General features: G+C 53.6%; 1 protein-coding gene across 1 annotated transcript in view; it reads left to right on the top strand.

Moving 5' to 3' along the window:
* Positions 1-5,652: 5,652 nt before the first annotated feature.
* The window catches only part of DGAT2 (diacylglycerol O-acyltransferase 2), a 31,937-nt gene continuing 23,340 nt past the window's right edge, over positions 5,653-14,249 (top strand). The window contains exon 1 of the mRNA XM_040489396.1: positions 5,653-5,881. Coding sequence (XP_040345330.1) covers positions 5,842-5,881 — 40 coding nt within the window. The 5' untranslated portion in view covers positions 5,653-5,841. The remainder of the gene's footprint in view (positions 5,882-14,249) is intronic.

A 14,249-nucleotide genomic window follows, 5' to 3' on the forward strand; every position in this document is an offset into this window, starting at 1 on the left:
CAGAGCCCAATGCAGGGCTCGAACCCACGAACTACGAGATCATGACCTGAGCTAAAGTCGGACATTTAACCGACTGAGCCACCCAGGCACTCCTAGGCTACCTGAGTTTCAATCCTGCTTCTGCCACTCATTAGCTGTGTGACCCTGGACAAAAAATTTTTTAACCCCTTTGTGTCTAAATTTCTTCATCTGTAAAATGGGGCTAATTATAGTAGTATTTCCTCCAAAGGGCTGTCATGAGGCTTAAACAAATCCACACAGGTAAAGTAGCTAGAATAGTAGCTGGCAAGTAGTAAATGCTCATTAAAGTTTAGCACCGGTTACTGCCTGTTATGGTTCATGACACCTGCTGTTTCTCCTTTTAGAAAAATCAAAACTGCTCGAGCTGCCCTCCAGTCTCCCAGTGCTTCTCCAGCTGAACACTATCATCACACAATATTTCCGGTCTCCTTTGACTGGGCCTCTGCACCTTCCAGAATCCTTGCTCTCATTGTGGTTTTCCGTTGAGAGCTTTGGTTCATGCGGAGATGCTTGTCTTTTCTAGTGTCCTCTAGTCTCACAGGTTTCTCTGGGAATCTTACTCTCCCCTCCTCCATTATCTTTGTTCATAGGTTCTAGGACAGTTGCCACACTTCCAGGTGAACCTGTCCTCCTGATTCTTATTGTCGATCATAATACTTCTATGGATAACAACATCTGTCAAATACTGCAAATCCTGTCAAATGCCAGGCCCTGTGCTGGGCACTTTCCATTCATTACTTTAGTCCTTGCAATCCTAGGAAGGAGGTACTTCTATTCCCATTTGGATGGAGCACAGGGAAACTGGGGTTCAAACCCCATGAGCAACATTAGCAGTCGGCAAGGTCAGGGCTTATTCAGTGCATATGGATTAGGAGAAGTGACTTGTCCACAAATACTTAGCATAATTATTATAAAAATGATCCATTAACAGACCTGTCCTGAGCCCCTGCTTGGTGAGATGGATGTGACCGGCTCTCTAGGGCCTGGCACTTTGCTTCTGGCGTGGGGAACATGGGCCTCACCATCCCTGGTCCCAGCACTCACTACGCCGCACTGAGAGAGCTTCCAGCTGTGTCCCCAGAGCCCTGGAGACTGGGGTGCAGAGGCTGCCTGAGTAAGAGGCTGACCATGTGGAGTCCTGGGGCCACCCCTGCCAAACCAGAGTGGCCCCCATCATCTGTGCCCGTACCTCACAGGCTTCTGAACAAGGCTGGGTTTGAAGGAGTGTTACTGCTAAAGAAAGCTGGGGAAACAACTGCTGAATAGTAATGGTCTTTTTAAAAACATAATGGAGATATAACATTAGTTTCAGGTGTACAAGATGATTCAATAGATGTGTATATTGCACAATGATCACCACAGTAAGTCTAGTTAACATCCATCATCACACATAGTAATTGTTTTTTATAACATGTCTGCTTCTTCAGTCAGAATGCAGTTTCCTGGAGATCAGGGGCTGCACCCCCAGCCCAGCACGGGGCTAGGAGGGTTTCAGGAAGGGGAGGCAGATGCAGGGGGCAGACAGAATGCATGAGGAGCTCTCTGGGCAACATAAGGTTTGCCCCCTTTCCCTGCAGGGGAACGGTCTTAGGAGAAATTGAGTAAGAAACTTGCAGACAGAATGATGCAAGGGGGACTTTCGGTACATATTGCAACAGAGTATTCTAAAATGGGGCCGGGGCTGTTCTGCTGGCCTGTTCCCAAGGGTCTCAGCCCTGCTTCTCTCCAGCTGGTCAGGCCTGTCACCCAGGATAGGGCCAAAGGCTACTAACCAGTCCCTCACCGTCCTCCGCCCGCCACCCCCCCCCCCCCCCGCCATGCCTGGCCTTAGAGCTGGGAGGGTTGAAACCTGAAGTCCTCTTCAATCATCCCTTTGTGCCTTCTGCCCTAGGTCCATGTCACCAAATCCTAGAGATTCTAAGGCAGCAGCATTTCTCCAACTTTCCGTTCTTCTCTTTGGCCCTGCTATCACTCTGGTGCAGGCTGTGTCATACTCATTGTCCCCCACCTTTCCTTTCCTTCTCTTCTTCCTTCCTTTCTTGCTATCTAGTATTACCCAAATCCCTTCTGTGGACCAGGCCCAGCGTTGGGCACTGGGTCACAGAGAGCCCTCTGATTCCACCTTTGCCCTCAAGTAGCCTCTCCTGCGCAAATCAGGTGTGTAAGTATCAAGGGTACAGGTGCTCTGAAAGAGAGAAGCCAGGGGTCTGATGGGGACACAGAGCTGAGAAAGGGTCCTCTGAGGCCATGTGTTACACACCTTCCATTTACCCTCCCAGACCCACTCTCTACCTTCATCCTGCACATTTCCTGAATTCTCTGTATGGACTGCATCATCGGGCTCCCTCACCCTCTGGCTAGTGGGAAGCCCGGCAGAAGACTAGAGGGAGGGACAGAGGGTGACTCTGCCAGGTCACCAGGGTTTGTCTGTGCCCCTTCAATGAAGGCCGGGGCTTCTATCAGGTGGCCCTCTCTACCCAGCTCTCACTCTGACTGGCTTCCTCTCTTTGGACCTTCAGGCCACATGTCCCTACAGTGTTACCAGCCTTGGGGTACTGTGTCAACCCTTGAGCTTAGCTGCACACCCTGCTGACATTGTTGCAAAATTTCTGTATTAAAATTTCCTCAAGTTACCCAAGTACAGATACGCTGTCTCCTGCAGGGACCCTGCTTAACACAGGCCATAGGTAAAAAGGAAGGATGCCACGGAGGTGACAGCTGAAAGTGTTCTTGTTTGGACAATTATCTTTCTAGAGCACAAAACTGACCATTTGTCACCCCTGCTAAAACCCTTTATGGTTCCGTATTGCTCTGAGGATAAAGTCCAGACTCCTGAGCCTGGCACCCAACACTGTATACCATCTGGCTCTGGATGACCAAGCAGCATGTGGTGAAGTCACTCAGGAGGAGGACATTTGGGGGCTTGAAAGGGGAGGGAAGCAGTCCCAGGAGGGGTGCAGCCCTGCCACAAAGCCGCCCTGCCAGGCAAATTCCTGGATGAGGAAGGAGGAGGTGGGTGAGTTTCTGGACCACAGGACCATGTCAGGCTCTCCTCGTCCACTCTCCAAGGGAGCTGAGCACTGGGAATGAGTTTGACCCGGACAAGCCCTAGCCTCGGGCATGAGAACTGGTTCAAACCCCAGCCCCAACACTGACATCTGGCAAACTCTTCGATTCTCTGAGCTTCGGTTTTCCTGACTGTGCAAGGGGAAGAATCTCACAGGGCTGCGGGCTGGGGCAGTGTAAAGAAAGTAATAAATGGGCATTTGCTTCTGTCAAGTAGTTCCAGTGTCTGGGCTGGTCCCTCTCCCCAGTCTTCATGTGTTAGGGAAAGCACACGGGCTCTGAGGTTCAGGAAGGCTTGAATAGAAATCCCAGCTTAATACTACTTCCTCACTTTGTGATCCTGGACAAATCACTTTAACTCTCTGTACCTCATTTGCAAACGGGGGTGATAAGCACCCCTTGCAGGGCAGCTGTGAGGATTGGGTAAGTGCACACAGGCCATGCAGGGCCTGGCATGGAGCAGGTGCTTGGTAAATGTTTTTTTTGTTGGGTTTTTTTTTTTTTTTTTGCCTTTTGCCTTTTGCCTTTTGCCCTGTGCCTCCCTTAGGGGAAGTGTCCCCTGGGCCTTGCAGGCTGGCTGTGTGCAGTGGAAGGGTGAAGGTTGCTGTCACTGGAAGGAGTCTCTGACATGCAAGTGTCTAACCCCCCACAAGCTACAAAGCCGCACCCAGAATTCCCAATGGCAACACAACACTGGTGACTGAGCGGGACGGGCTGGAACGTGCCACCTTTGGTGAAGCCCACCCTGGTCAAGTCCTGCTTGGCAGCTTGACTTGGCCTCTCTATCCCTGGTTTGGCCAAAGCACCCATGGGCTTGGATAGGGAGAAGATAAAGGAAAAGGGACTCAGGTCCCAGAGCCATCCTGCTCACATACCTGCAGGAGGAACAAGGCAGACCATTCCAGACAGGAATGTGAGGATGTTAGGATGTGTGGGGAGGGGGCCAGGAGAAGTCAGTGCCTGGTGTGGGTCCCCCATGCTCACCTCTTGCAGGAGACAACGGTCCCAGGACAAAGAAGACTGCCAAGAAACTTTCTCCCTGGACTACTCCAGTTCTGGGTCTGGTTTTCCATCCAAAACCAGTCTGGACCAAGCTGCTTAAGTAGCAGGGATGGGTGAGCAGCTGGGGGCCTACAGGAGGGAGTCCTCACTCTGTGAGTTGGCTCAGAAGCAAAGAGGCTGCCCCTCTCAGCCGCTGGACTTGCCTCTGTATCCTCTGCTGGATGTTTCCACATGTCTGTGAAGGGCCCAAATTGGAGACACGTTTTATTGCCCTGTTCCCCAAGCCCCCATCTGCACACTGCCAGCCCACCTCCAATCTAATCAAGGTGCCCTGCTCTTCACACCCCTCCTTTGGTCCATGCCCCACAGGATGAAGTCCAAGTTTCTTGGCCGGATTACAAGGCCCTTCAGATCTGGCCCCTGTCTACCTCTCCAGCCTCATCTCCTACTCCTCCCCGACCTGCATCTCTCTTCCAGCCACACCAGGGCACTCAGGGTTCCCATCTCCAGGCCTTTTCCCGTGCTGTGGCCTCTGCCCAAATGCCCTTCTCCTTCCTCTCAGCCCGGCAGAAACGTACTGATCATCTCCGGTCCAGTAGCCCAGGGGCAATGTCGTCTCCTGTCAACCTTCCTAGTTTAAGACATTCCATCCGTCTCTCTTCCTTGCCCCGACAGACTCCATCTACAAAACTACTCATCGACGGGCAATGAAAATAATTTTGGAACATGTGTCTGGCACTATGCTAGGCTTTTTTTTTTTTTTTTTTTTGGTTTTGTACCTTACCTCATTTAGTTCTCAAAGCATTTCACAAAAATTATTGTTCTCACTTGACAGATATGGAAACTGAGGTCCACGGAGGGCAGGGCCAGAACCAGACTGAAACTGCAGTGCGCTCACCTCTCCGGGAAGTGCATCCAACCCCAGCCGAGGTGGGGGGTGGGGGGCCCTCTCTCCTCGGGGTCCTGTGCCTGCAACTGCCGTCAGCACCTGTGAGTGGCTGTTTCAGGCGCCCCCGACCCCGACCCTTCACCAACGTGACATGCCACGGCCCCGGGCAGGGACCGGGCGGGCTGGGCTGGGTCCCCAGCACCCCGCAGTGTACAGACGCTCCGTGGTGTGTCTTGATAACCAGATGGAAAGGTAGAGGCCGCTTGGGTGGCTTGGGAGCCCAGGCCTAACCTAACGAATCCCGGCACCAGCGACGCGAGGCGGGACCTTAGCATCTTAGCCAAGCGCAGGCCCGGCCTCGGGCAGGTACCACCCGCTAAGGCGCTCGGCGGGCTGCACGAGCTCGGCGTCCGGGCCCAGCAGCCACGGGTGCCCGCGGGACGGCGGCGGAGGGAGCCGGGAGCGGCAGCACGGCGGGGGCGCGCGTCGCGCGAGAGCCCCGGAGCCCGCGCCCTCCCGCGCCCTCCCGCGCCGCCGCGCGCTCCCGCTCCCGCTCCCGGAGGACGAAGGGCGGGCCGGGTGGAACGGCAGGCCCCGCCCCAGCCCGCGTCGGGCCGCCCCCGTTGTGAGGTGATAAAGCGCCGCGCTCCGAGCGCCGAGCGCAGTGGCCGCCACCGACGGCCCGCTTTCGGCAGCTGCTCGGGCCGCGACGGGCGGTGCGTCCCCAGCTCCCCGCGTCGGCGCCGTCCCCCGGCCGGCCCCCCGAGCTCGGCGCGAAGCCCTGGCCCCGGAGGCCGGGGCATGGGCCAGGGGCGTAGGGCGAGCCGGCTTCCCGCGGGGCCGTGAGCTGCAGCGGCTTCAGCATGAAGACCCTCATAGCCGCCTACTCCGGGGTCCTGCGAGGTGAGCGGGGCCGCCGGTGGGACAGGGGTCTGGGAGACGAGCCGTCGCCGCCCCGGGGGTCTGCAGGGCCTCGGCGGCTTCCATTCCGGGCTGGGAAGCTGCACGCGGGTTTTCGGGAAAGGATGTGACGAGGGCTGGGAGGCAGGCAGGAGTGTGTTCTTATAACGAGGGTACCTTGCTGGAGGACTGGCCAGTGTGCGGGTTGAGGTCCCCGACCCCTTTTCTCTTTTCTTTTCCAAAGCTTGCCGCCCCCTCCCAGCAGCGCACCTAGGTCGGGGAAGAAGGAAGGATCCCGGTGACCTAGTCAGATGCAGGCGGCATGGTAGTCTGAGTTCATTCTTCACTCTGGCACTTATCAAGTTTTGAAACCCCTGTTACATCACTTTCCACCCCCCACCCCCACCCCCAGCTTGTGTTCCCCATCTGTGAGATGAGGTTGATATTTAACAACTCCTCCCCAACCCCCAGCACTGTCTGTGGCCCCTGCGAGTTCCCTCCCCTCTCTCCTCACCGGGTGGAGCATGCTATGAGAGACTGGATGGGGCCGAGTGGCAAGGTTTTGCAATCTTCTGAAATAGCCACCAGACTGGGAACATGCCTGGCTGGGACAGGTGTGCCCACACTGTACCCTGCCCTACTGCCATCCTCCAGCCAGTCTCAGGAGCCCACTCAGCAGTGACTGAGCCTGGCACCCTGAGAAGGTGGGGTGGGGGGACCCTGGGTACCCTCCATGTGGCCCATGTTCCTGTTCCACCAGCGTGGAGCTGAGGCCCTTGGTGAATATATATATTCACTTATAGCTGGAGAAATTGATGGGAAAAGATATACCTTCCGGAGGTTTCCTTAACAGACGCCTTGGCCAAGAGGGACCCTGGGAAGTGATCACTGCTGTCCTGGGTCTGTGTGTTCTGAAGTTTCCCTCCCTCCGCCTAAAGCTTTAATCTGTTTGCTGAACCTCTCCTACTTAGCGTTTTTTTTCCCTTCGGTAACTGACAATCACCTACCCTGCCCACCTTCATTACGAAAATAAAACTTACTAGTTATTGGGATTTTGAAAACTAGAGAAAAACGGGAACAAAATAACAATGGCTGGCCAATCAACTATCCAAAAATGGCTTCCTATTGCTCTTTGAGTATATTCCTTTATGATTTTATTTATACACATTATATAAAGTTGAGGGCATCCTGCAGATATAGTTCTAAATCCTATTTTCTCTGAGTAGTTCCTCTGTTCCTCAGAATCACTTATAATCTTCTAGTAGCTGCAAAGTAACCCACCCCAGCACTGCATCACGGTTTAACTATGTCCTGGGCATTGGCATTGCCCTTGGAAAGGTACTGAGCTTTGTTGCCATTTTGGGGGCAAGCAGCCTGCTCCGTGCATCCAGCCCAATAGCCTATGACAGCCTCTTCTCTCACTTAAGAGTGCTTTTCTGTTCACTCTGCCCTTTGATGCCCATGTCAGGGGAAGGAAGGGACTTACCCATGTTCATGCTTTTAAAAATGCTTTTGTCGGGGCGCCTGGGTGGCGCAGTCGGTTAAGCGTCCGACTTCATCCAGGTCACGATCTCGCGGTCCGTGAGTTCGAGCCCCGCGTGGGGCTCTGGGCTGATGGCTCAGAGCCTGGAGCCTGTTTCCGATTCTGTGTCTCCCTCTCTCTCTGCCCCTCCCCCGTTCATGCTCTGTCTCTCTCTGTCGCAAAAATAAATATAAATAAACGTTGAAAAAAAAATTAAAAAAAAAAATAAATAAAAAATAAAAATGCTTTTGTCTCCAGGGGATGGGATAAGGATGCTCTCTAGGGCAGTCCTTCCCGGAGATCCCCTTCCCTCACTTCTGCTGTCCACTGGCTGTGAGCTGCATCCTTCTAGGAGTTGTTGACTCTCATGTTTTTGACCTAGCACCTGTACTTCAGGAGGACTTGTAGTCAATAAAAGTGACCAACTCATTTAATATCCCCATGTTGTTTTCAGATCTTTAAAACTTGTTCCCCACCCCCCCCCCCCCACACACACTCCCTTTTTTTTAACTGGCTGCAAGGAATTCCATCATGGGATGTAGCAAGGGCTGGTATGAAATGCAAACCAGTCACGTGGTAGCTCTCTGGACCTGCTTTGGTGAAAGGCTGGGTGGGGTAGGGGAGGGTGCTGAAGCAAATGCTATGTTATCTGGGCATCTTCATTAGATGGCTTTCTACATCCTTGGTCTTGGAAGACACTCCCCAGTGGCCTGGTTTGCCTCTCTGGATAAGTTGCCACCATTGTGAGGTGGCGAACACCTGGTCAGTGGCGATAGTCAAGGAGAGACCATGGATTCTGTGAAAGGAAGTCCTGCGTTGGGTGAGAGATTGAAGTCGATACCTTGGTAACTGGTTTGTTGGCCAAAAGAGAAAGCCAGCTGTGGGAGCATGGGTAGGTGGGTGTCTGTTGGGGGAGGCGGGGGTCTGTGTTGGTAATTTCTAATCTCTGAAGGACTATCCTGTGCCTGGGGTGGAGGCTGAGTTAGTCACATGTGCATTCCTGCCTTTGCCCCTGGACCAGAGGCTCTTCGGGACAGAACCCGCGGGCACTGCCTATATCCTCAGGGTTTAGCACAGGACCCAGCACAAAATCGTGGCAACTCTAGTAAAATTCCGAGCTGATTTGTTTGTTCGATGTGCCTCCAAAAAGCAAGACCAGGAACAGGGGTAGGATTACAGGGGGCAGGTTCTGATATGATGGAGGAATCCTTTCTAATAGCTGTTGAGGACTGTAAAAGACTTGGTGTGGGTAAGGATCGAACTCCCCATTACCGGGGGTATGCAAGCAGGAGCTCGGTAGGGAGTGAAACTAGGAGGTTAGGTTGTTGGCTAACTCTGGAACTGAGGGTTGACAGTCCCCTAACCCAATCCTGAATCATAGGAGAAGAATGGCACTCTCCTGTTCCCCTCTCCCCTGGTTCTTTGTAGATGTCTTTCTCCCCTGTACCACTTCCCTAACAGCACAGAGGCCACTTTGGGGGCCCTCTGTGCTGCCAAGGGCTCTTGTGTGCTGGGAAAGGAGGGCCAAGAGTGATATTTTCTTGGCAGGTTGAGTGACTCAGTAGCCAGTGTGGAAATCCTGCTCCACCTCCATCCTCCCACCTCAAATTCAGCAGCAAATACTTGAGTCATAAAATCAAAGCTATCTGTTCGTGCTGGGTCTGGTCCAGCCTTCAAGTTACCTGTGGGATACTGAGGGCCCCAGAGAAAAGGGACTGGTTCAGAGTTATCAAAGCGAGGCCTGGAATCTAGATGCATTTCCCAGTCTGTGATTTGCCTCCTTAACCAAGAGAGAGGTGGTGAGGGGCTGAGCACAGGGTTCTGGCTATTGAAGACCCTCAGCAGTTTCCTGAAGGAGTAAAAGTTGCTCCCAGTCTCCATGATGGGGTGGTAGATCCCCTCTTCCCAAGCTTTTGGAGGAAACACCCCCAGCTGCCTGATGGATAGAGACATCACAGGCCCCCAGAGCTCTGATGATCTGCCAGTTGCCCCTCATCATACATCAAACCTTCAAAACTCTTCCATGAGGTCATGAAGCCCCCACCACCTTAAAACATCATCTCCTGCCATGCTGTGCTCCAGAACTGCCAGTGGTCTTCCTGTTCCTCCAGCATTCCCACTAGTTCTGTCCTACCTCAGGCCCTTTGCATGTGCTGCTCTTCTGTTCAGATCTTTGCATGGCTGCTTCAGATCCTTTAGTCTCCTCTCAGAGACCTTTTCTGACCATGCCATGTGTAAAACTGCCCCCTAGTTGCCACAACTTGTTTTATTGTTTATAGCTCTTATCGTTACCTAAATTATCATGTGTCCTTATCTGTTTAGGTAATTGTCTCCCCCATAAGGTTGTCAGCCCCTCTGGAGCAGGGACCTTGTCTTTGTCAGCATTGTGTCCCTTGCATTTAGTATCGTGTATGTAGTAGGTGCTCAGTAAATATTTGTTCAATGAGTGAATCATTAATGGAACCTCCGCCCTCCTGAGAGCTGCCCTATTCCTCTTGGGAGGAAGCGCTGCTTTTAGCTTCAGTGTGATTCCTCAGTCCTTCTTCCAGCTGCCTCTGTGCCTGCTGGGTGCTGGGGCTGCAGCTGTTCCCTGCTGTGGAGATACCCTCAGTCTCATGAGGAGCTGGCTCCAGGGAGGAGTGCCAAGTGGGGGGACCTGGGCTCCTCATGGTCCCCCTTATCATTTCCAGAGCCTTAGAAGCCAGAGGTCCAGGATGCCAGCCCTAGCTCCCCTCTGGGATATGGCCGGATGGCCCACTCACCCTCTGGGGATCTCACTACCCCATACGGAAAATAGCATCAAAAATCTCAAACACTCAAGAGTGTGAGGGTTTGAGTGAACATAAGCAGAAAGTCCTTTGCAAAGCAACTCGTAACGAACTCCAGTTCATCCTTGTCATTCATCCTGTGTGACATACACAGCAGGCTCCCACCACTGGAGAGTGGCACCTTCCCTGCTCTGATGCATCCAGGAGGGCTGTGCCATGGTGGGGACTTGGCGTGTGGACCTTTTGGTTTACTGATGGAATGCCTTCTGTGTGTCAGGCTCTGTACTACGCACGGGTCGGTCTGTCCTGGTCCCTGCCTTTGATGGGGATGTACACAAGATGACAGTGCACTGTGATGCACACAGTGATGGGGAAGGAGGCATGGGGAACTGTGGAGGCCTGATGGTGAGGGTGGGGCAGCTAAACCATCTTGAGTCAGCGAAGGCTTTCTAGAAGAGGTAACATTTAGTCTGGATATTGAAAGATGAAAAGGCATTAGCAAGGCAGGCCAGAGCATTCAGGTACAGGGAACAGCATAAACGGAAGCATGAGATATGGGTGGGATGGGCAGTTTGACTGCAGGGCCTCTGACTAGTGAACATGGGCTGAGGCCCTGGTGCACCGAGAGGCAGAGACAAGGGAGACAGAGGATGCGGTGTCCAGGCCCCGGGTGGCTCGTCTGTAACCACCTGGGGGGAAGATTTGAGAGCCCCTGGGAAAGGTGCCCTCAGAGCTTCTTGGCCTCCGGCACTCCTCTGGTCTCCTGGGTATGCAATGCTGCCGGCAGAGCTGAGGGCCTGGGGTCTGCCACTGAACTGCTCTGCAGCCTCAAGAAGCCACTGCCCCTTCCTGACTCTCAGTCTCCTCATCTATAAAATGGGCAGAAGAATAATAAGAGTAGCTACCCAGGTTGTGGTGCAGATCCAAGGAAGCCGAACCCACAGACCCTTTGGGCAAATCAACAGAAGGAGGAAACATGAATTCCTTTCATCATTAGAGCAGATTTAAGCATCCTGAGTACAGGGCCAGGAGCCTAACTCTGCATCCGCTTCCCACGTGACCTTGGCAAGACCCTGCCCTCTTGGGACGTCAGGCTCCTTATCTGTACAGTGAGGAAAGCTAGATGAGCCATTCTCCTTGGATTTATTTCAGCTCTGCTGCAAAAATATGGTTTCAATCCTGCCCCTGACTGCTGGGGGACCCTGGGGCTCAACCTCCTCCCCATTCCCGTTCTCTATTTGTCTTTGTGAAAGTGGGCCCGTGTCTGCCCGGGGCCCAAGTGAGGCCCCAGAGGAGCCCGGCTCCCCATACTTGCTCATGGATTATGATAGGGGCCTATTTGGAGACTTCTGGGTGACATACCCGAAAGGCGGTGGTATTGCCATGGCAACCCCTCCCACCTCGGTAGCTATTTTTTTTTTTTGCTGTGCCAGAATGTGGGGGTGGGGAAAGTGGGCCATTGGGGTCCTCAACAATCACCTCCAGGGTTCCAGAATCTTGGGCCCATGACATCCCAAGAGCCCCACTTTCCTGACCTCACCTCCCAGGACCCTATCCTACTTCATGAAAACCAAATACTTGGAAGGCCAGGCCTCTAGAATAGCCCAAGGAGGGGCTTGTAGTCCCTTTAGGGGATCTTTTGTGGCTAAAAATTCATTAGCAGATTCTAGCAGAGCACAGAAGGCTCAACTTGTCAGGACCTCAGATTTTAGCTAATCCAACCCAAACCCCTAATTTAGGGCCAGGAGGAAAGAGGGAAAGAGGAGGCCTGGGAATCCAGCCCATCTGGATATGGAGGACGCCTCGTCCCCTGCCAAGATCCTACACAGGGGGTCCTGAAGACTGACAAGCAGGAATCCACTGAGCTCATGCAGACTCCTGAGGCCAAGCCAGGGGCTTCCCAGCCCACAAGCCCACCGCAGCTGTATGTCGGCCTCCCCTTTGGGCCAATGGGCCCTGCTTTAAGGACACCTAACCCTTAAAGGGGACACTATCAGTCTTTCCAGGAGAGAACCTGGTGAATGGCCAGCTCGTGGCCAAGGGGCCCGGAGGCACCATCTGCAGTTAGCAAAGGGGATGGGAGGGGTGGACAGCAGTGTTCTTGGCCTTGGGGATGGAGCCCAGGACTCCTTGGCCTGGCATTACTGGTCCTTCATGGTTCCCTCTCTACTCTGTCAACTAGACTCATCCACTCACACAGTTGCTTTACTCTAGCCTGGCTGAGCTATTTGCAGTTAATTCCTCAAATTTGTGTTCTCTTCCTTCTAGGCCTTTGCAAATGCCATTTGTAGGACTCCAGCACCTGAGGTCCTGACCCTGTATCTCCCTCCTGTCAGCCTGGCTAATGCTTACTCATTTACATGTCACCTGACCCATTACTTCTTCCAGGAAGACATCTCTGAGAACATCCTCCAGCACAGGTTGGGCCGCCCCCCCCCCCCCCCAAGATTCCCCAGCCCTGACTTACCGTCTGTGCCTGATTGTTCACAGACCTGTCTCCCCAGCCATAGCAGGGGTGTGCTGCCCAGGGGCAGAGCCCAGGCTCCAACAGGTGCCCAAGAAGCAGAGGAGAAGCAGGGTCTGGCAGCTCCCATCCAGTGTAGTGCCTGGCCTGGTGTGTAAAGGGTGCTTAGAAAGCACCTATTGAATGAATGGTAGTGTTTGGGGGCTCCATCCTCTCCTGCACTCTGGAACCTGCCACTGCCGCTCCTGCATTTAACTCCAGCCTGTCCAGCTGGAGGAGACCTGTCCCTCCTGATTGCCCAGGAAGCTCTGGTTGATTCTCTGCCATGGCCCAGGCCAGTCAGCTGTGGACAGGGCCTATCTCTGTGCTTGTCTGGGCCCTGTTTATTCTTCTCCGTCCCCTCCAGTATCCAGTCATGCAGTGAACACCTGGCCGAGCACCGGCTCTGGACCTGACCCCATCGTGGGCACAGGGACCCACGTGAACAAGATGAGGTCCCTGCCGACAAATGCACACTCTTCCCGATAACAAGAAAGTCTAAGAGTAGTGGCACGGTAGGCTTCCCCAAGGAAGAGTCGGCCAGGAAGGTTGAGGGAAGTCTGAGGTGTCAGCGCTCAGTGCCTGGCAGGTGTCTACCAACACGAGCTGAACGTCTGACCGGACTGGACCCGAGGGTGATAGGACTCTAGCTGGGGGACTGCAGGCAGGGCCAAGGGTGTGGGGAGGCTTCCTGAAAGGAAGGAGTATCTGGCTGAGCACGTGGAGAGGTGTGTTGTGTGCAAGGCTTGCAGGAGCGCAGGCATGGACGGGGACTCTAAAATCCCCTGGCACGTCCCCCTGGAGCCATGGCTGGCCTTCCCATCACCACACGTGTGACTCCGGCCGAAAGGTGCTTGTGGGGGCCACGGAAGAGAACTTGCCTCTGGCCTTAAAGAAGCGGCATCTGTTAGGCACTTGGCCTGGCTTCTAGACCTCCCTGGGACTAGAAGGGTCTGCCAGGGGTCAGTATGTCCATCTTTCTGCCTGTATGCATTCTCGTACCCAGCTCTTTGAAGTAGTTTGGGGCAACTTCCTCACTGGCCACTTGGCAGCTGATGTCTGAGGGCAGAGCTTAGGTCCAGGTGGGTCTGGCATCCTTGGGGTTGAGGACATGAGCAGGATGATATCCGCCCCCCATCAAGAGACCCCTAAAGCTGTTCACATCTCTTGACCTCGCTGGCATCTTCCTAGTGTCTATCAGAGTGCCAGACACTCTGTCCCTTTTTCATAAGTTGTTTAGACTCCTCACAACAATCCTGTATAAGTAAGGATGACACTGAGTCTCAGACAGGGAAGTGCCTCTCAGGGTCTCAAAGCAGGCGAGAGTCAGAGCTGGGGTTTGAATCCCAAAGTGTGTGGATGCTAACACCTCTGCCTCTAGGCAGGGCAGGGCTTGTTATACCCATTAGACAGGAGAGGAAACTGAGGCTCACTTGATAATTACCTAGCGTTCACGCAGGTCTTTACTTTTTATGAAGCTCTTGCCTATACATTACCTCATTTAATCCTTACAAGAATTTGGCAGGGTGGGTATTAGCCCCACTGTACAGATGAGGAAACTGAGGTTTGCGCAGGAAG

Source organism: Herpailurus yagouaroundi, unplaced genomic scaffold, assembly GCF_014898765.1.
Source record: "Herpailurus yagouaroundi ecotype Mexico unplaced genomic scaffold, PumYag 180, whole genome shotgun sequence".
Lineage (NCBI taxonomy): Eukaryota > Metazoa > Chordata > Mammalia > Carnivora > Felidae > Herpailurus > Herpailurus yagouaroundi.